Below are 22,612 nucleotides of genomic sequence, written 5' to 3'. Positions count from 1 at the left end.
TTCTTGTTATAGATCCACGAGTGCACTATAAATTCTCATCATGCCTCCCCTAACTTGGAGTTTACAGGGATCCAGTGAACTCTTCCTTCCCCCTTTCTCCCAACAGAGGAAAGCTGTGTGTTCGAGACTAACAGTTCTAGGGAGGTCTCAAGGTAAACAGTCTCATCAGTCTAGAAACTATTTCAGCTGCTGTTTTAGGATTAAATTTGGGGTCTGGCATGGTGGCTCACACCTGTAATCCCAGCACTTTAGGAGGCTGAGGCAGGAGGATCGCTGGAGCCCAGGAGTTTAAGACCAGCCTGGGCAACAAATGGAGACCCCATTTACACAAAATTAAAAATTAGCCAGGTGTAGCGGCATATGCCTGTAGTCCCAGCTACTCAGGAGGCTGAGGAAGGAGGAACGCTTCAGCCCTACAGGCTGAGGCTGCAGTGAGCCATGATCGTGCCACTGCACTCCGGCCTGAACTGAGCGAGACCCTGTCTAAAATATATATATATAAAGGACAGAAACCCAACTGCTGAACTAGCCGGGCGAGGCGGCGGGCGCCTGTGGTCCCAGCTACTCGGGAGGCTGAGGCAGGAGAATGGCGGGAACCCGGGAGGCGGAGCTTGCAGTGAGCTGAGGTCCGGCCACTGCACTCCAGCCTGGGCGACAGAGCGAGACTCCGTCTCAAAAAAAAAAAAACAACCCAACTGCTGGATTCAAGGATAAACCTGTGTTCAAGTGAGAACCTAAGATTCAGAAGTGAAACTGGGCCGGGCGCGGTGGCTCAAGCCTGTAATCCCAGCACTTTGGGAGGCCGAGACGGGCGGATCATGAGTTCAGGAGATCGAGACCATCCTGGCTAACACGGTGAAACCCCGTCTCTACTAAAATACAAAAAAAATTAGCCGGGCGAGGTGGCGGGCGCCTGTACTCCCAGCTACTCGGGAGGCTGAGGCAGGAGAATGGCGTGAACCCGGGAGGCGGGGCTTGCAGTGAGCTGAGATCCGGCCACTGCACTCCAGCTTGGGCAACAGAGCTAGACTCCGTCTCAAAAAAAAAAAAAAAAAAAGAAGTGAAACTGCTGGGTCTCTAAGAATCCCCTTCTCACACTCAAGACTAAATCCATGGTAATTACTATGAACCATCTGATTCAGACTAGGCCATGAGAAAGCCTGGAAAAGAAACAGACTGAAATTTATTTGTAACCATCATCCTAAAAGACTGAGGTGGCCAGGCGCAATAGCTCATGCCTATAATAATGCCAGCACTCTGGGAGGCTGAGGCAGGCAGATCACCCGAGGTCAGGAGTTTGAGACCAGCCTGGCCAACATGGTGAAACCCTGTCTCTACTAAAAATACAAAACTTAGTCAGGCATGGTGGTGCATGCCTGTAATCCCAGCTACTTGCGAGGCTGGGGCAGAAGAATCACTTGAACCTGGAAGGCGGATGTTGCAGTGAGCTGAGATCGCGCCACTGCACTCCAGCCTGGGTGACAGAGTGAGACTCTGTCTCAATCAATCAATCAATCAGTCAATAACTGACTGACTGAGGTTAAGATTTAGGTTTTGAGCTAACTTCAAGATTCTAGAACCACAACCTCAGTGATCCACTGTCATTAAAAACACCCCTACCTGAGGATAAGGAGGAGCAGAATCAATATCCCATTTAAGTTACCACCATTTCCCTACGAAGTTTTTCCAATTTTGAAACTGTCAAAATTGAAGCTTAGTTTTATAATTGGGTATAGAGCAGTACCCCTTGTCCAAGGCTTCACTTTACATAGTTTCAGTTACCAGTGGTCAACAGAGGTCTGAAATATTAAGATACCTTCATGCACCGCCCAACATGCATGGGTCAACAACCAACTGCATACGTGATGGTGGTCCCGTAAGACTATATACTGCACCTTTTCTATGTTTAGACACACAAATACTTACAACTGTATCACAATTGCCAACAGTGTTCAGCACAATTACATGTTGCACAGGTTGGTAGCCTAGGAGCACTAGGAGCAACATATAATCTAGGTATGTAGCAGGCTATACTACCTAGGTCCGTGTTAAGTACGCCCTAAGATGTTTGCCAAGTGACAAAATCCCTTAATGACCCATTTCTCAGAAAGTATCCCTATCATTAAGCAATGCATGACTGTACTTTGAGACAGGGAGAGAGAAAACACATTCATATAACTTTTATCATAGCATATTGTTATAATTGTTCTATTATTAGTTACAGCTATTGAGTTTTTATTGTGCCTGATTTATAAATAAAACTTTATCAAAAGTATGTATATACAGGAAAAGACACAGTAGATATAGGGTTCAGGTTAGGTACTATCCACAGTTTCAGGCATCCACTGGGGGTATTGGAACGAATCCCCTTTGGATAAGGAGGAACTACTACACTCAAATTTCTGTGCCCAATATGCTTGGGGTGAATACCAAATATGTAAAATACAAAGCATGTTCCTTTTCCCGAAAGGAACTAGAGCTTGCTTCCTTTCTTTGGCTAAGAGTGGCCTAACTCAAAGTATTCCTTGTGACATGACATATTGAGGCGCATCCTTGTTTAAGATCAAAATGTACATATCCCATAAAACAAATGCTTTAAGAGCTAAGCCACTGTTTCTTACAACACCATTCAAACCTCAGTAAGCAAGAGTTAACTATGACCTTCAAGAAAGTTATCTTTGCCTCGGGGTAACTTCTATTTTAAGCAAATAAGCCCTCATGGTAATAAAGAGCTAAAAATTCTGCTTTTTTAAAAAAGTTTTCATTAACAATACAAGTTTTGTAGGGCAGGAGACCCATCATGCTCTCTGGAGACCACAGAATGCTTTTCCTTCTCCAGAAACCAGGTGAAGGCCCATTACTTCAGGCACACCTATGGCAGGGCACAAAGGCTTTCTGATCCACTCCAAAGGAGCTGGCAACTCTCCCCCATTAGCTAACAATAAAAGAAAATTAAATCACTTGAGAACCCTACAGTGGCAGCAAAATAGAACCCAAGAGATATCCTGCTAGCATGTTCAAAGACTTATTAAAAGGCACCTTGGGCTAGGCATGGTGGCTTATGCCTATAATCCCAATACCTTGGGAGGTTGAGGTGGGAGGATTGCTTAAAGCCCAGAGTTTGAGACCAGCCTAGGCAACACAGTGAGACCTCATCTCTACAAAAGATTGTATAAAAATTAGCCAGGCGTGGTGATGTGCACCTAAGTCGCAACTACTCTGGAAGCTGAGGTGGGAAGATGGCTTGAGCCCAGGAGTTTGAGGCTACAGTGAGCCATGATTACACCATGGCACTCCAGCCTGGGTGACAGAGCAAGATCCTGTCTCAAAAAAAAAATAAAATAACAAAAACAAAACACAATCACCTTGTATCAGTCTCAGTTGATGGCTTGATGACAATAAAGAACAGTTTAGACTTTTCTGAATGTGTGTGTATATACACATATATATATACACACACACACACATATGACTAGGAAGTTGAAGTGAAGCCCTCAATGGCCAGCCCTTTTATAGTAGAACCTAGAAAACAGCAACTTCTTTCAACATGGTGAATCCTGCATGTTTTGTATCCCACATTTGGAAATCTATACTCTGAGACAAACAGAACTACTGAAAGAGAATGACCAGACCTCCAGAATAGTACCGAGGCAGCCATCAGGAGTTACAGCAAAACTTACATTTTAACGTGGAATGGAAGGGACTCACTCTGCTTCTAGAAAGCAGCCCTTATCGGCGGCATTATGAGTAAAAGCAGCCCACCAATGCAGGTCAGACTTTAGGACACAGAACCAGATTCCATTTGGGGGCTACAGCTAGCACAGCTGTAAACCTCTCCACCCATCAAATTCTGAGACGATTAGGCCAGGCATGGTGGCTCATGCCTGTAGTCCCAGCACTTTGGGAAGCCAAGCTGGGAGGATCATCTGAGCCCAGGAGTCTGAGACTGCAGTGAGCTACAATCCTGCCACTGCACTCCAGCCTGGGTAAGAGAATGAGACCCTGTCTCAAAAGAAAAAAAAAAAATCTAGGCCGGGCGCGGTGGCTCAAGCCTGTAATCCCAGTACTTTGGGAGGCCGAGGCGGGTGGATCACGAAGTCAGGAGATCGAGACCATCCTGGCTAACATGGTGAAACCCCGTCTCTACTAAAAATACAAAAAACTAGCCGGGCGTGGTGGCGGGCGCCTGTAGTCCCAGCTACTCGGAGGCTGAGGCAGGAGAATGGCGTAAACCCGGAAGGTGGAGCTTGCAGTGAGCCGAGATCGCGCCACTGCACTCCAGCCTGGGGGACACAGCGAGACTCCGTCTCAAAAAAAAAAAAAAAAAAAAAAGAAAAGAAAAAAAAAAAATCTGAGGTGACTGAAGGCAGACAACTATAAGAGAGTGCCCCCATTGGAACTCCACCACTCTCCATTTAGATGTCCTTTGGCTTTTGTGCACATTATCTCATGAGACCCTCACCATGACTCTGAGAGGTAAGCAGGACAGGTGTCTTCTCCATTTTACTGATGAATAAATTGTGACTGAGGTTAAATGACTCGCTTGCCCAAGGTCACAGATCATGCAGCTAATCAGCTGTCTAACCAGGAAATGGGCCCAGCACTCTGACTGGCAGGCCAGCACAATCTCCAGGACACCACGCGACTTCCTAATGTTTTCAGATAAGAGGCAGAAGAGGGTACTGGTTAAGAGCCCAGGTTCTGGCACCAGCCAACCTGCATTCCGATCCCATCTCCACCACCTACTAACTGCCTGATCTTGTGTGAGTTCCTTAATCTCCCCCAAACCTGTTTCCTTACCTGTACAATGGGGGTAGGGGAGAACAGTCTTACTTCATAGAGTTATAGTGATGATTAAGTGAGATGATGAACATAAAGCACTCAAATTCAGGTACTCAAAAAATGTGAGAGGAAGGCACAGTGCAGGACCCACAGCAGAGATCAAGGAACACAGTCCTGCTCTCATGGAGCTTAGACTTTAGGCAAACTGTACGCAAAAAATGTAAAAGATAAAATGTTTACAAAGTATGTTAAGAATGATTGGCCGGGCGCGGTGGCTCAAGCCTGTAATCCCAGTACTTTGGGAGGCCGAGGCGGGTGGATCACGAAGTCAGCAGATCGAGACCATCCTGGCTAACATGGTGAAACCCCGTCTCTACTAAAAATACAAAAAACTAGCCAGGCGAGGTGGCGGGCGCCTGTAGTCCCAGCTACTCGGAGGCTGAGGCAGGAGAATGGCGTAAACCCGGGAGGCGGAGCTTGCAGTGAGCCGAGATCGCGCCACTGCACTCCAGCCTGGGTGACACAGTGAGACTCCGTCTCAAAAAAAAAAAAAAAAAAAAAAAAAAAGAATGATTAAGGTGCAGGGCGCAGTAGCTCACGCCTGTAATCCCAGCACTTTGGGAGGCCGGTTCAGGCAGATCACCTGAGGTCGGTAGTTTGAGACCAGCCTGATAAACATGGAGAAACCCCCATCTCTACTAAAAATGCAAAATTAGCCCCAAGCTTATTAGGCGTGGTGGCGCATGCCAGTAATCCCAACTACTCCGGAGGCTGAGGCAGGAGAATTGCTTGAACCCGGGAGGCGGAGGCTGCGGTAAGCTGAAGTCCTGCCACTGCACTCCAGCCTGGGCAACAAGAGTGAAACTCCGTCTCAAAAAAAAAAAAAAAAAAAAGAATGATTAAGGTAACAAGTGAGTGACTGGAGAGAATAACAGGAGGGGCCAATTTTTAAGAGTGGTCTCTAAGCCCTAAGGGATCAGAAAGAGGATTGCGTGTGAAGAATGGACAGAAAAGCACTCCAGGCATAGGGAATGGGATACGTGGGGGTCACAGCACAGGGAAGCCAGGAACCTAGAGAAGACAAATGTGACCACAGAGCTTCCTCTCCCGGGATTTGCGGAGCAAGGCTGGAGCTCATGAGGATGACCACAACTATCTTAAAAACGACAAAGATGAGGCTCCAGAGAGGGGATATATCTTGCCCAAGGTCACAGCTGCTCAGAGGAGGAGCTGGGACCAGGGCTCTTCCGTATTCTACCTCTAGACTCAGCCTAAGCCCACGCTCTCTGAGATGGCCTCGGATACACTGAACTCCCCCATGTATTTCACTGACAACTGTTTTCTGTACCCATGAAGAGTTGCAAGAGCACCTTGAAAACACAACGAAACGCATCATATCAACTTCCAGGCATCTAATCAATTGTGCTCCAAAATCTTTACCCTTCTAATCTTACAACACAACAGCAAAAGCCGCTTAGACCTTACTCAAAGGCTCCAAAGCAGAAACAAGTTTTGCTTCTTGCAGCAATGAGCAACAGAGGAAACATGTCCTGGAAGATCCCATGGTCTGTTTCAGGTGAGATGGAACCGATGCTGCACACGAAGGTTCATCTCAAATGAACTGCACAGGAAAAGTTAATGACTTTATGTAAATAAAAGAATGAATCCCTAAAGCAGTGGTTCTCAACCAGAGTGATACCACCCACACCCCAGAGGGCATTTGGGAGTTCTTGGGGACATTTTGGGGTGACACACTGAACTGCTGGATGCTATCAGCATTTAGTAGGTGGGGCCAGGCATGCTCAATGTCTTGCAGAAGGACATGATGGTCCTACACAGTAAGGAACAGATTACCTACAATATTAATAGCAGCCTCCCATACACGCTTTTGACACCCTTCCCCAAAGGATTAATGTGCTCCAACTTTCCTGTCCCCACAGTTCAGTGGCTCTCCCTACTCTCACCATAACAGGATGAAAAAAAATAAGCTTTCACAGCTTAGGACTGAAATTCTGGAATCCAATTATAAGCTCATAACTTTAGCATGGAACCTGGCAGTAGCATAATAAATAAATTTTTAGTAAGAGACAGACTGAAGAAATTTCAGCAAAAAAAAAAACAAAAAACTCCCTTTCTTCCTCCCTACATATCTCATGTTTTTCAACACACAAAATTCTGTGATTTTAGAGAAACTTCGTATAGTGCTTTTAAGTTCAAAACCAGATGCTCATTACAGTTCTTTTAAACACCTAACCAGTCATCTCAAAAATATGGCTAACTCTCTGAACTAAATTTCATAGGAAAGATTATTAATTTCAAAATGCCTAATTTTGATCAAATGCCTGAAAGAGCCAAAGGCAATCATGTTTTGCATCTCATTCAGGTCAGAGTTCGATGAGGTCAGAAAAGCTCCAATGATATCCAGAGGTCTGTTCAGAGATTAAAATATCATCCTAACAATTCACAAGCTACTTCTAAGGGTTACCCTAAATTAGTCACTAACAGTTCGTCCCCCAACTCTATTTCACATAGTTTATAGAATTGACAAAAAACCGAACCAAATGAAAACAAACCCCAGGATATTTGCAGGGAGGGGGAAAGCGATACCCCAAAAGTCAACCCTATTTCACAGTAGGTAAAACAGTGATCCACGAGATATTACCCTCCATAAAGTACCCTAAAGGCAGGAGCAATCTTTCCCCTACACAATATCTAAATTTTCCCAACTCACCCAAAAGAAACTTAAGATGTAACTTATTCACTCAACTTGCCAATTAGCAAACAGCGGCCCCACACACCTTTTGGCCAATTTTCTAGAAGCCTGACCTAGCAGACAGACCTGTTTTCCTCCTGCCAGGCCTTTTTAGCCCTCCCAGTAGGAGCCTGGGAAATCCCCCTCCAACCTTTTGCTGGCCTGTCACCAGAAGTTCATAAAATGAATTCATCCAGATTCTCTGAATCCTCCTTTCCCCCAGTCATGTGCCAACAGTCAGGCAATAATGCCCCACCTTGACAGGCTCCCTGTTACAAAAACATGCAGATTCACGGGAAGACCAAGCACTTAGCATGGAGCAGAAGAAAAAAGATGGAGGGAGGTGAGAGTCGTGGAGCCAAGTCTGCTGCATGCAGTACGGGTGACCAGAGCCCTGGTCCTGCAAAGCCCCCGCGAGACTCGCCGGCTGGGCCCTCCGTACAGCAGCCACACCTGTCTATGCCAGCCGCCTGCCGGCTGCTCCATTTTAAACATTTCAAACAGATCTCCAGCAGGGTGGCAAAACTGGGCACCTCTCTCTCCCAGCAAGAGTGAGAGCCCTAATCCAGGCATCACTCGCCCCTAATTTTATTTCATTTTCATACTCTCTGTTTTGGAGACACTGCTTGCTCCAACTGGCTCCATCTCTCCGTTACTGGTGAGGCAGGCACAGTGCTGCAGTGGCAGAATGGAAGCACCCAGGCTGACTTGCTCTCAGCCAGAGAAGACCGCTTCTCTGAGAAGGGAGATGCCAATAAATGGGACTCCAATAGGTAGGCTTCGCTCTGCCCTTCCACAAGTGAACACACGCCGGGAGTCCTACATCGCCAGGCTCCGCAACCTTGCAGAAAGCCTAGTTTCCAGAGGGTAGGTATCCCATTCATCCCTTGGCATCGGGAACCAAAGGGAAGGCAGACAGATCCCGGTCGTGCACTATATTCCCAAACCTTGGCACGCGCGCGAAGGCTTGGGGCGCCCCGGCGCGCCCTCCCTCCGAGGCCTCCACCACCGTGGACTCACCACTGTGCGAGCTGAACCACCTGGGTGCGATGTGCAGAGGTAGAGCATCCGCCAGCGAGGCTCGGGAGCCCAGGTACAGCATCCCGTCTCTATGGTGACTGCCGCCCGTCTCCTGGTAACCATTGCCATGGGCATAGGTGGAGTCGGACGCGGACCCTCCGCCGCCGGGCGCCCTCTCAGAGTCGCCGGTGCCCCGGGAGGCGGGGGTGTAGAGGCCAAAGGGCACCCCCCCTGCTGTGCTGGGGTCCATGCCCATGCCTGCCACCGAGCTGACCGAGCGGCTGCGCAGCCCCATGGCCCCGCCGCCCGTCCGGTAGTGCCCGAAATGGGGCGCCCCTCCCGGCGGCGGCACGGCGCTGTCATCGGTGGAGACCCCCGGGAAGGGGCCCCGGGAGCGGGTCGCCGTGCTCTGCTTGCCCCCCATGCTCGCCCGGGCCCCGGTGGGGCGGGAACCTGGAGGCCGAGACCCTCCCCCACTTCTCAGCAGCGGGGGGAGGGCTGGGCGAGCATAAAGGGGGAGGGAGTCAAAAAGGAGACCCGAAGGGAGAAAAGAAAAAAGCAAAAGAAAAAAGGAAAAAACCCGCGGGGCGGAAGAGGCAGGCGGGCGGGCGGGGATCCCAAACTCAGAATTTCAAACGATCCAAGCCAAACGCATGTTTCCCCTCAAGGTCCAAAGAGGCGCAGTCCGGCGCGGGCTCCGCGCGCCACAGGCCGCCCCCGGGCTCCGAAAGCCGGGGGAGCCGCAGGGAAGGAGGGAGGGAGGCGGCGGCGAGAGGCAGGCGGGCGCGGGGAGGCGCCGGAGGAGGCCGCCCGCCCCGCGGGAGGAGGAGGAGGACCGGGGGCGCCAGGCGCGTCCCCCGCCTCAGGACGCCGCGACCATGGACGGCGGCCCGGACCTCTCCAGGCCTCGGGCGGGCCGCGGCGCTGGGCGGCCAGGCGCAGCTCGGGAAGCCGCGGTCGCGTCGTGTCGCGCTCTCGCTTCAGTCGCCGCCGGCCCCGCCAGCCGCGCCACCCCGCTCGGTCCCGGGCAGCGCTTGCCGGCGCTCCTGGCCGCCGTGGAGACAATGGAGGGCGGCAGAGCGCAGGCGCGGCCTGCGCCCCCTCCCCCTCCCCCCGTCGGGTTAACCCTTTCGCGGCCCCTGCGGCGCCCGGGCAGCTGACGCCCCAGCAGTCCCCACCCACCGCCCGCCCCCGGCCGGCCTGTGACCTGGGCGGCCTGAGCCACTGGGCGTTAGCCACAGAAACCAGATGTCTTTGAAAAGCAAACACTTCTTAAGTCCCCGAAAATGGCAAATTATTCAGGGGGAACCACGTATGGGGGAGGGGCAGCAATGGTTCGAGGGGGTGGGAAGGAAACACCGGGAAGAAGGAGATTTACTCCTTACGCCTACCTGGCTCTGAGGGTCACCAGTCGAGCTCCCCTCCTGGCACAAATTTGCCCCCACAGCACCCTCTGGTGGACGTGATGGCCATTCTTTCGGGGGTTCCCCATCCAAGCACCCCTCAGGTCCGGAATCTCAACATTTGGCGGGGTTTAGCTATTTGGGGGTAAACAGCGCCATGGGGACACTTGTGAATCCGGAGTGTTGCTGACACTAGGTCAGAACTTCCTATTTTGGGCTTAAGCAAATGAGTAGATTCCTTAGCTAAAATGTAATTTTCAGAATCAATAGAGGTACCATAAAATGTGAATAGATATGGATATGGAAATAGAACAACGTAGCTAGAAGTGATTATAGAAACCTTCTGTCCAAGGTTGGAGCCCTGTTTTGTTTACCATGTTCTGTGTTTCGGCCTACACCGCGGCCAAGGACACGGTGGGTACTCAATAGGTGTATTGTTGACCAAGCCTGCATCATTTTGCAAGGGAGGGTTCCTTTGATACCTCAGTCCGTCTTTCTCTCCTATATTCACATTCATTCAGTGAACAATTGTTTTTCTTTTTCTTTTTTTTCTTTTTTTTTTTTTTTTGAGACGTAATCTCACTCTGTCACCCAGGCTGGAGTGGAGTGGCCTAATCTCGGCTCATCGCAACCTCCGCCTCCCAGGTTCAAGCGATTCTCCTGCCTCAGCCTCCTGAGTAGCTGGGATTACAGGCACGTGTCACTGCACCCGGCTAATTTTTTGTATTTTTAGTAGAGACAGGGTTTCACCATATTGGCCAGGCTGGTCTTGAACTCCTGACCTCAGGTAATCCACCGGCCTTGGCCTCCCGAAGTGTTAGAATTACAGGCGTGAGCCACCACACCTGGCCTGTTTTTCTTTTCCTTTCTTTCTTTCTTTCTCTTTTTTTTTTGAGATGGAGTCTTGCTCTGTAGCCCAGGCTGGACAAACTCCGCCTTCCAGGTTCAAGCAATTCTCCTGCTTCAGCCTCCTGAGTAAAAGTCTGTTAAAAATTTGAAAATCAGGCCAGGACATGGTGACTCGCTTGTAATCCCAGCACTCTAGGAGACGGAGTGGGGCGGGGGGCACGGGGGATCACCTGGGGTCAGGAGTTTGAGACCAGCCTGGCCAACATGGTGAAACCCTGTTTCTACTAAAAAACTAAAAATAGAAAATAAATACATTAGCCAGGTGTGGTAGCTCACGCCTATGGTCCCAGGTACTTGGGTAGCTGAGGCAGAAAAATGGCTCGAACCCGGGAGGCAGAGGTTACAATGAACTGACATCACATCACTGCACTCCAGACTGGGCAACAGAAAGAGACTGTCTCAAAAAATATATATACGTACATACATTAATATATAGTAGAGATGGGAGTTTCCCTATGTTGCCCAGGCCGGAACTCCTGGCCTCAAGCAGTCCTCCCACTTCAGCCTCACAAAGTGCTGGGATTACATCATGAGCCACTGTGACAGCTAAACAACTGTTTATCAAGTGCTAGGTGCTGGCTGTGAGGATCACACAGTCCCTGGCTTAACTGACTTCTACCTATTAAATGACCCCAGATACTTCTAAACTGGGGGGCCAAAACAGGGTGTAGAGAAATATTAAAAGAAAACCAAAAGAGCAAGGCTAGCCTGTCACAGATATTGATTGTTCCAGTGTGGCCAGCCTGGAAACAGGAGGAAAGCTATTTGCAAGCACGAAATACCTGGAGGTGAGCAAACAGCCTTATAGAAGTAAGAGTTGTTTGCTAGAGAAATAAAAATAGGAAGAAACAAAATGTGCCAACATCTAATAAATTATCTGTAGGTGCCTATATGAGTATGTGTATACCTAAAGAGGAAAAACAAGAAAGCTTAAATTTAATCCAATTTCCTTGTAGAAGAAAGACTATGGTATCAGAAGAGTGGTTCAGTACTATACTAACAACAAAAGAAAAGGTATGGCCGGGCGCGGTAGCTCAAGCCTGTAATCCCAGCACTTTGGGAGGCCGAGGCGGGCGGATCACAAGGTCAGGAGATCGAGACCATCCTGGCTAACACGGTGAAACCCCGTCTCTACTAAAAAATACAAAAAACTAGCCGGGCGAGGTGGCGGGCGCCTGTAGTCCCAGCTACTCGGGAGGCTGAGGCAGGAGAATGGCGTGAACCCGGGAGGCGGAGGCTGCAGCGAGCTGAGATCCGGCCACTGCACTCCAGCCTGGGTGACAGAACAAGACGCCGTCTCAAAAAAAAAAGAAAGAAAAGGTATTAGACCCCTTGGAAGATCCCTACTAGAGAGATAAATACATGATACCCATTGTAACTATCCAAATAGCTTTTGATTTATCCATTCACTCAACAGTTTTTTAGTGTATTTAACAAAATATTTAGTATGTAATAAATTCCAGGCACTGTAGTAGGTTCTGGGATACAGTGCTGAACCAGACAGATGGAGTCCCTGTTCTCATAGAACTTCAGAAGAAACATTTCACACCCACTTGAATGGCTATAATCAAAGAGAAGGGCAATAGTAAGTATTGATGAGAGGTGGAAAAATTGGAACCCTTGTACCTTGCTGGTGGAAATGTAAAATGGTGCAGCTGCTTTGGAAAATAGTCTATCAGTTCCTCAAAAAGATTAAATATGGAGTTACACGACCCAGCAATTCCGCTCCTACCTAGGTATAGTTCCGAGAGAAAGCAAAACATATGTCTACAGAAAAATGTGTACATAAATGTTCATAGCAGCATTATTCAAAAGAGCCAAAAGGTGGAAACAACCCAAATGCCCATCAGTTGATAAAGAGGTAAACCAAAGGTGGTGTATCTATACAATGAAATATTATTCAGCCATAAAAAGGAATAAAGTACTGATTCATACTACAACATGGATGAATCTTGTAAAATCACATTACAGGCTTAAGTCACCGCACCCCACCAATACTTATTGATCTATATTGATCAATACTTATTGATCTATATTGATCAATACTTATTGATCAATATTGATCAATACTTATTGATCTATATGGAAGCCAGCCATAAAAGACCATATATTGTATGATTTTACTTATATGAAATGTCCAGAATAGGCAAATCCATGGAGATAGAAAGATTAGTGGTTGCCATGGCTTCAGGGAGGGGAGAATGGAAAATGACTACTAATAGGTTTCTTTCTTTTTTTTTATTTTTATTTATTTATTTATTTTTTGAGATGGAGTCTTGCTCCGTTACCCAAGCTGGTGCACAGTGGCATGATCTTGGCTCACTGCAACCTCCACCTCCCAGGTTCAAGTGATTCTTCTGCCTCAACCTCCCAAGTAGCTGTACAGGCACATGCCACCAAGTGACACTAATTTTTTTTTTTTTTTTGAGACGGAGTCTTGCTCTGTTGTCACCCAGGGTGGAGTGCAGTGGTGCAATCTCAGCTCACTGCAACTTCTGCCTCCCAGGTTCAAGCGATTCTCATGCCTCAGCCTCCTGAGTAGCTGGGATTACAGGCGCGTGCCACCACACCCAGCTAATTTTCGTATTTTTAGTAGAGACCGGGTTTCACCATGTTTTGTCAGACTGGTATCAAACTCCTGACCTTGTGATCTGCCCACCTTGGCCTCCCAAAGTGCTGGGATTACAGGCGTGAGCCACCGTGCCTGGCCGCTAATTCTTTTTTTTGAGACAAGTCTTCCTCACATGATCCACTTGCCCCAGCCTCCCAGAGTAGCTGGGATTACAGACATGAGCCACTGCACCCGGCCTTTTTCTGTTTTTTTTGGTTTTTTTTGTTTTTTAAATTTTTTAATTTTTGATTTTTGTGGTTGCAAAGTAGGTGTCTTTCTGTTTTATTCATTTATTTATTTAGAGACAGAGTCTCACTCTGTCACCCAGGCTGGAGTGCAGTGGTGTAATCTCAGCTCACTGCGACCTCTGCCTCCTGGGTTCAAACAATTCTCACGCCTCAGCCCCCTGAGTAGCTGCGATTACAGGTGTGTGCCACCATACCCGGCTAATTTTTTTTTTTTTTTTTGTAAAGATGAGGTTTCGCCACGCTGGCCAGGCTGGTCTCGAACTACTGGCCTCAAGTGATCCACCCGCCTTGGCCTTTCAAAGTGCTGGGATTACAGTCATGAGCCACTACACCTGGTCTTGTTTTTTTAAATCACTTTTTTTTTTTTGGTAATTGAATGAATTTCTTTTTGAAGTGATAAAAATGTTTGGGAATTGGGTAATGGTGATGCTTGCACAGACTTGTAGATATACTAAGAACCGCTGAATTATACACTTAAAAGGGTGAATTTTAGGGCATCTGAATCACACTACCATACCATATAGATCAATAAGTATTGGTGGGGTGCAGTGACTTAAGCCTGTAATCCCAGCATTTAGGGAGGCTGAGGCAGGTGGATCACTTGAGGTCAGGAGTTTGAGACCAGCCTGGCCAACATGGTGAAACCCCTCTCTACTAAAAATACAAAAATTAGCCGGGCATGGTGGTGCACGCATGTAATCTCAGCTACTCGGGAGGCGGAGGCATGAGAATCGCTTGAACCAGAGAGGCAGAGGTTGCAGTGAGCCGAGATCAAACCACTGCACTCCTGCCTGGGCAACAGAGTGAAACTCCGTCTTTAAAAAAAAAAAAAGTACTGAAGCAGGTAATAACAGTACAGTATGATAGGTAAGCCTGGAATGGTGCCTGACTTGTAGTAGGCACTCAGTAAATATTGTTGAACTAATGAACGAATGAATGACTAAGTGGTATGAGAGAGAAAGAACATGGTGCTGAAAGAAAGGCAAGAGACAGGAATAGACCATTCCAAGCCGATGCCTGAAACGTGAGTTGGAGATCAGCCAGGCGAGGAGGCAGGGCGGGAAAAAAACTGTGTTTTGAGATGAGAATACTGTTCCAGGCAAAGGGAACAGCCCAGATGTGAGAGAACATGGTATATTCAAGGAACTGAAAGAGGCTATAGTGCTGCAATACAAGGGGCAAGAGCCAAAGATGAATCTGGTCCTCAGGAGTAGGCAAGGAGTGTGGACCACATCCCAAGGGCATGGGGAGCTGGAAAGCCTTTTTCGGTATCATTAGAAACTGTCTGTCTAGCACCAGCATCATTGGTACTATCATTAGCACCAATAGGAATGGCCTCCCAGCACTTTGGGAGGCCAAGGCAGGCAGATTACTTGAGCCTAAGAGTTCAAGACCAGCTTGGGTAACAGCAAGACCCTGTTCGATAAACAGTACAGCAATTAGCCAGGTGTTTTGGCGCATGCCTCTGGTCCCAGCTACTTGGGAGGCTGAGGTGGGAAGATCGCCTGAGCCCAGGGAGATTGAGGCTGCAGAAAGCCACGATCTCAAAAATAAAATAAATAAAAGGAAAAAAATTTTGATAGATGATAGATAAAACATACCACATGCACATTAATGGTCACACAGCTAGTAAGAGCAGAGCTGGGCTCTTAAGTTTCACAATGAACATGCCCATCAAGGAATTTTTTTTTTTCTTGAGACAGGGTCTCACTCTGTCACCCAGGCTGAAGCGCAGTGGTACAATCTGGGCTTATTGCAACCTCTGCCTCCCAGGCTCAAGGGAACCTCCCACCTCACCCTCCTGAGTAGCTGGAACCACAGGTGCGTGCCACCATGCCTGGCTAAGTTTCCTGTATTTTTAGAGACAGGGTTTTGCCATGTTGCCCAGACTGGTCTTGAACTCTTGGGCTCAAGAAATCTTCCCGTCTCAGCCTCTCAAAGTGTTGGGATTACAGGTGTGAGCCACTGCACCCAACTGAGGAATTCTTCAAATGACAATTTTGTTTTCTTGTATACTTTCCAAAGGGGTAAAAAAGACTAGATCTACTTAACAACTGTATTTCTTTTTATGAATTAATTATTTGGCCTTAAGGTTTATATTCCAGTGTGCTAATTATTATAAGTCCACCTCTCTCATAGCTGGCACCACTGAACAGCTGAGATCTTGCACTGCAAAGGTGAAGCCCCTGCCCTCTGGAATGTGATTACACTCAGCTTAGATGCCCTGTGGGACCCCGAATGGTAGCCTTTCTCAGAAAACGCCCTGTTATGAACAGGCGCAGCGGCTCATGACTGTAATCCTAGCACTTTGGGAGGCTGAACCGGGTGGATTGCTCGAGGACAGGAGTTTAAGACCAGCCTGACCAACATGGTGAAACCCTGTCTCCAGTAAAAATACAAAAATTAGCCAGGCATGGTGTCAGGTGCCTGTCATCCCAGCTACTCGGGAGGCTGAGGCAGGAGAATCGCTTGAACCCGGGAGGCGGTGGTTGCAGCAAACTGAGATCGTGCTACTGCACTCCAGCCTGGGCAACAAAGCGAGACTCTGTCTCCAAAAAAAAAAAAAAAAAAGAAAAGAAAATGTCCTGTTATCTTGTTTTGTACTTACTCACAATAAACCACTGATCCACTTACCACAACAGTCAGGGGGAAGAGCTGATAAAATTGCTGCTGCCAAAGCCCTTTGCAAATGCGAATGCATATCTGTTCTATTATAGAAAGTCTGGGACTTGCACTGTTCAGAAAATAGGGGAAATGGCTTGTTAGGGCCTACTCCAGAGAAGTAATGGGGAACTCCCGTCCACCTCCCTGTCTCTCCAAGCCAGAGGAAGGCGAGGGTTTCCCACAGCTTTGGAGGGCGTCCCCAGCACCCCCATCACCCCCACTGGGGGTGGACAAATGCCTTTCAGTGAGAAACTTCCTCCTAGGACCTCTCGGAGCTCTTTAAATTTTATTGTTTTGCTTGAAAAGAGACAGCTTAGAGAAATCAAGATAATGAGTAACCAAATACACATGGCCGGGAGGCTGAGCACGGGACCATGTTCATAAATATTTGTTGATTGATGAAGACAGTGAAATTATTACTGGGGCTCAGGGCAGGGGTCCAAGGTTCCCAGATGTAAACGAACTGAGTAGTCAGCTAGCTCCAAATTCTGCAGAAGAGCAAACAGAAGAATAGAAAGATAAAGGATCATGTTCAAATTGCATGGCTCATTGCTGATAAGAGCCCAGCCCAGGCCCTGGATTTCTGGGTTTGCTCTGTATCCTGCTTTCCTGTGGCTTGGCTAGCAAGTGTACTGAATAAACACGGTTTCATGATAAATCCCCTGTGGCCTGGTCAGCAAAGTGGGATCTACTTGACAAAGGACCCTCAGTAGTCCCCAGCCTCTGATTCAGATGCAAAATCCTAAGTCCCCCAACTGACAGAATGGACCACCCCGGCCACCCCCCCCAGGCCAAGGGGACCCCAGAGAAACCTGAAAAACTGAATTTCTGGCCATCATGAGAAAGAAGGTCATTCTACCCCCTACCTTTTGGAGTTTAGGCACAACTGACCCGCATTAAGGTAAAACTAGAGATCATAAGACTGACAGAACAGATGCTTTGTGGCAATAAAATACCAAATTCCAACCGGACTGGTATAGCATCGTATAACAGATAGTAGACCCTGAAGAAATTAAAAGTATTTTACCCCAAAATATATTTCTTTGACATATTTTGAAATGACTCTTCAAAGCATTCTGTTGCGGGGGAAATTTTGCATCTATAGGGAATGCAGCTGGGACTTTCCTGGATTTAAAACAGATTAAGAGGTCAGGTGTGGTGGCTCATACCTGCAATCCCAATACTTTGGGAGGCCAAGGGGGCAGGAGGATCGCTTGAGCCTAAGAGTTAGAGATCAGCCTGGGCAACGTAGTGAAACCCCATCTTAACTTTTTTTCTTGAGACAAGGTCTCGCTCTGTCACCCAGGCTGGAGTGCAGCGGCACCATCTTGGCTCATTGCAACCTCTGCCTCCCGGGTTCCAGCGATTCTCCTGCCTCAGCCTCTCGAGTAGCTGGGACCACAGGTGCATACAACCACACCTGGCTAATTTTTGTATTTTTTATAGAGATTGGGTTTGGCCGTGTTGCCCAGGCTGGTCTCAAACTATTGAGCTCAAGTGATCCACTCACCTTGGCCTCCCAAAGTGCTGATCTGTAAAATATTTAAAGAGGTTTATTCTGAGCCCATATGCATACCACATGAGTGACCATGGCCTGGGGGACAGTCTCAAGAGATCCTGAGAAAGTGTGCCCAAGGCGGTGAGGGTATACATTGGTTTTGCACATTTTAGGGAGACAGGAATTGTAGGTAAAATCATAAGCCAACACATGGAATGTACACATTGGTTCAGCCTAAAGAGACAAGGTATCTTGAAGGGGGTGGTTACAGGTCATAGGTGGATTCTAAGATTTTCTGATTGGCAATTGGTTAAAAGAGTTCAACTGTGTCTAAAGATTTGAAGTCAGTAGAAATGTTTCAGTTAAGATGAGGGAGGATTGCTTAAGCCTGGAAAGTTGAGGCGGCAGTAAACCGAGATGGCACCATTGCTACTGCACTCCAGCCTGAAATTCAGTCTCCAAAACACATACAAAAAGTTTGATTTTGATTTTGTTTGATTTTTTTTGTCAACATGGAAGGAACATTTACATGGGGATCTCAGGGGTGAATAGCAATGAAGAAGCAGCCAGAGAGCTCTGAATGTTGCTCCAGAGTCCCCACTTTGTTTTTTTCTTTTCTCTTTTCCTTTTTTTTTTTTTTTTTTTTTGGGACAGAGTCTCACTCCGTCGCCCAGGCTGGAGTGCCGTGGCTCGATCTTGGCTCACTGCAACCTCTGCCTCCTGGGTTCAAGTGATTCTCCTGCCTCAGCCTCCCGAGTAGTTGGGATTACAGGGCACCTGCCACCACACCTGGCTATTTTTGTATTTTTACTCGAGATGGGGTTTCTCCATGTTGGCCAGGCTGGTCTCAAACTCCTGACCTCAGGTAATCCACCCGCCTTGGCCTCCCAAAGTGCTGGGATTACAGGCATGAGCCACTGCACCTGGCCGAGTCCCCACTATTTCATGACAGTGTCATGACATATGGGTGGGAGACTCCAAAGCAGGACCCAAGGGGGCAATTGGAAAGGTTCTCCTGTTCCCTCTCCCCAAAATTATGCTGGGCCTTTTTCCTACTTAAGAAAAGAAAAAAAAAAAATTGGAAGAACAGAGTGCACCAAGGACTTGAAAACCAAAGTACTATCTTTGCCTATGAACCATGACAGGCAGATTTTGAGAACTAGATAAATATGAACTAAAGAGGTGGGAGTGGGGGAGGGTTGCAGAAATGCTCAGGCACGATGATCTTAGATCCCACTCATTTTGGTGGGAAGCAAATTACCAAGCTATGTATACACAGACAGAGAGCTTTAGAAGAGCTGTGTCTCTATCTGTATCTATGTCCAAAGTAAAACTCAAACGCCTAAGCAGGACTCTTTTTTTTTTGAGACAGAGTCTCACTCTATTGCCCAGGCTGGAGTGCAGTGACCCTATATCTCCTATATCTGCTCACTACAAACTCCACCTCCTGGGTTCAAGTGATTCTCCTGCCTCAGCCTCCCGAGTAGCTGGGATTACAGGCGCCCGCCACCATGCGGGGCTAATTTTTGTGTATATATATATGTATGTGTGTGTGTGTATATATATATATATATTTTTTTTTTTTTTTGAGACAAAGTCTTGCTCTGTTGCCCAGGCTGGAGTGCAGTGGCTTTATCTTGGCTCACTGCAACCTCTGCGTCCCAGGTTCAAGAGATTCTCCTGCCTCAGCTTCCCAAGTAGTTGGGATTACAGGGCACCTGCCACCACACCCGGCTATTTTTGTATTTTTAGTAGAGATAGGGTTTCTCCATGTTGGCCAGGCTGATCTCGAACTCCTGACCTCAAGTCATCAGCCGGCCTGGGGTTCTCAAAGTGCTGGGATTACAGGTGTGAGCCATGGCACCTGGCCAGCAGGGCTCTTCTTAGCCCTTTTCAACTTTTCCACTTGTTCTTCTTCTTTGTTTCTTTTTAATGTTTTATTAAAAAAAAAAAAAAAGACCAGGTTCCACCATTTTGCCCAGGCTGGCCTTGAACTTCTAGCCTCAAACAATCCTCCCTGCTTGACTTCCAAAAGTTCTGGGATTACAGGTGTAAACCACAGTACCTGGCCTGTTAGTCAGTTATTCAACAGATATTTATTTATTTATTATTTTACTTTAAGTTCTAGGGTACATGTGCACAACGTGCAGGTTTGTTACCTATGTATACACGTGCCATGTTGGTGTGCTGCACCCATTAACTCATTATTTACATTAGGTATATATCCTAATGCTATCCCTCCCCCCTCCTCCCTCCCCCCACTCCCTGGCAGGCCCCAGTGTGTGATGTTCCCCGCCCTGTCTGTGTCCATGTGTTCTCATTGTTCAATTCCCATCTATGAGTGAGAACATGCGGTATGTGGTTTTCTGTCCTTGTGATAGTTTGCTCAGAATGATGGTTTCCAGCTTCATCCATGTCCCTATAAAGGACATGAACTCATCGTTTTTTATGGCTGCATAGTATTCCATGGTGTATATGTGCCACATTTTCTTAATCCAGTCTGTCATTGATGGACATTTGGGTTGGTTCCAAGTCTTTGCTATTGTGAATAGTGCCACAATAAACATACATGTGCATGTATCTTTATAGCAGCATGATTTATAATCCTTTGGGTATATGCCCAGTAATGGGATGGCTGGGTCAAGTGGTATTTCTAGTTCTAGATCCTTGAGGAATTGCCACACTGTCGTCCTCAATGGTTGAAGCAGTTGACAGTCCCACCAACAGTGTAAAAGCTATTTATCCATATCCTCTCCAGCACCTGTTGTTTCCTGACATTTTAATGATCGCCATTCTAACTGGTGTGAGATGGTATCTCATTGTGGTTTTGATTTGCATTTCTCTGATGGCCAGTGATGATGAGCTTTTTTTCATGTGTCTGTTGGCTGCATAAATGTCTTCTTTTGAGAAGTGTCTGTTCGTATCTTTTGCCCACTTTTTGGTGGGGTTATTTGATTTTTTCTTGTAAATTTGTTAAAGCTTTTTTGTAGATTCTGGATATTAGCCCTTTGTCAGATGGGTAGATTGTAAAAATTTTCTCCCATTCTGTAGGTTGCCTGTTCACTCTGATGGTAGTTTCTTTTGCTGTGCAGAAGCTCTTCAGTTTAATTAGATCCCATTTGTCAATTTTGGCTTTTGTTGCCATTGCTTTTGGTGTTTTAGTTATAAAGTCCTTGCCCATGCCTATAGCCTGAATGGTATTGCCTAGGTTTTCTTCTAGGGTCTTTATGGTTTTAGGTCTAACATTTAAGTCTTTAATCCATCTTGAATTGATTTTTGTATAAGGTGTAAGGAAGGGATCCAGTTTCAGCTCTCTACATATGGCTAGCCAGTTTTCCCAGCACCATTTATTAACTAGGGTATCCTTTCCCCATTTCTTGTTTTTGTCAGGTTTGTCAAAGATCAGATGGTTGTAGATGTGTGGTATTATTTCCAACGGCTCTGTTCTGTTCCACTGGTCTATATCTCTATTTTGGTACTAGTACCATGCTGTTTTGGTTACTGTAGCTTTGTAGTATAGTTTGAAGTCAGGTAGCATGATGCCTCCAGCTTTGTTCTTTTGGCTTAGGATTGTCTTGGCAATGTGGGCTCTTTTTGGGTTCCATATGAACTTTAAAGTAGTTTTTTCCAATTCTGTGAAGAAAGTCATTGGTAACTTGATGGGGATGGCATTGAATCTATAAATTACCTTGGGCAGTGTGGCCATTTTCACGATATTGATTCTTCCTCTCCATGAGTATGGAATGTTCTTCCATTTGTTTGTGTCCTCTTTTATTTCGCTGAGCAGTGGTTTGTAGTTCTTCTTGAAGAGGTCCTTCACATCCCTTGTAAGTTGGATTCCTAGGTATTTTACTCTCTTTGAAGCAATTGTAATGGGAGTTCACTCATGATTGGGCTCTCTGTTTGTCTGTTATTGGTGTATAGGAATGCTTGTGATTTTTGCACATTGATTTTATCCTGAGACTTCGGTGAAGTTGCTTGTCAGCTTAAGGAGATTTTAGGCTGAGACGATGGTGTTTTCTAAATATACAATCATGTCATCGTTATTCAGCAGGTTTTTATTGTGCACCTACTATATCCTGGTGTTGACCTAAAAGGGGGAAGCTGAGGCAAAATGAATATAAGCAGAGAATTTATTTGGGCCAAGCTTGAGAAAACAATGTAGGAGCATAGATTCAAGTTGCCCTGAATACACACTCCAGTTAGCAACAATTACAGTCGGTCTCTTTTTTTTTTTTTTTTTTTTGAGATGGAGTCTCACTTCGTCACCCAGGCTGAAGTGCGATGGCGTGATCTCGGCTCACTGAAACCTCTGCCTCCCGGGTTCAACCAATTCTCCTGCCTCAGCCTCCCAAGTAGCTGGGATTACAGGCACGTGCTAGCATGCCCTGCTAATTTTTGTGTTTTTAGTAGAGACAGGGTTTCACCATGTTGGCCAGGCTGGTCTCGAACTCCTGACCTCAAGTGACCTGCCCACCTCCACCTCCCAAAGTGCTGGGATTACAGGCGTGAGCCACTGCACCTGGCCTAAAGTGGGTTTCTAAAGAAAAAGAAGGGGCAGCTCCTAAGGTCTTTACTAAGAATTTACATCAAAATAACAAGCTACTGATTGGCTATACGTTGTTCTTTGTATCACAAATTCCAGAAACATGAAGATAATGGATGAGGTAGCTAGTCAGGAATAAAATGACTTTATTTTAATTTTAAATTTTTCTTTTTTTTTTT

General features: G+C 46.8%; 1 protein-coding gene across 3 annotated transcripts in view; it reads right to left on the bottom strand.

The window, feature by feature from the left end:
• LOC105491280 (zinc and ring finger 1) overlaps positions 1-9,621 on the bottom strand; it is a 112,532-nt gene extending 102,911 nt beyond the window's left edge. For 2 of the 3 annotated variants that reach the window (XM_011757514.3, XM_011757513.3), the window contains exon 1: positions 8,555-9,611. In XM_011757514.3, coding sequence (XP_011755816.1) covers positions 8,555-8,978 — 424 coding nt within the window. In that variant the 5' untranslated portion in view covers positions 8,979-9,611. Of the gene's footprint in view, positions 1-8,554 lie in introns of all 3 variants that reach the window. The other variant, XM_011757512.3, reaches the window with a different exon arrangement.
• Positions 9,622-22,612: the final 12,991 nt, after the last annotated feature.

Source organism: Macaca nemestrina, chromosome 18, assembly GCF_043159975.1.
Source record: "Macaca nemestrina isolate mMacNem1 chromosome 18, mMacNem.hap1, whole genome shotgun sequence".
Lineage (NCBI taxonomy): Eukaryota > Metazoa > Chordata > Mammalia > Primates > Cercopithecidae > Macaca > Macaca nemestrina.
The sequence above is the reverse complement of the archived record's forward strand: the minus strand, read 5'-3'. Positions and strand labels throughout refer to the sequence as shown.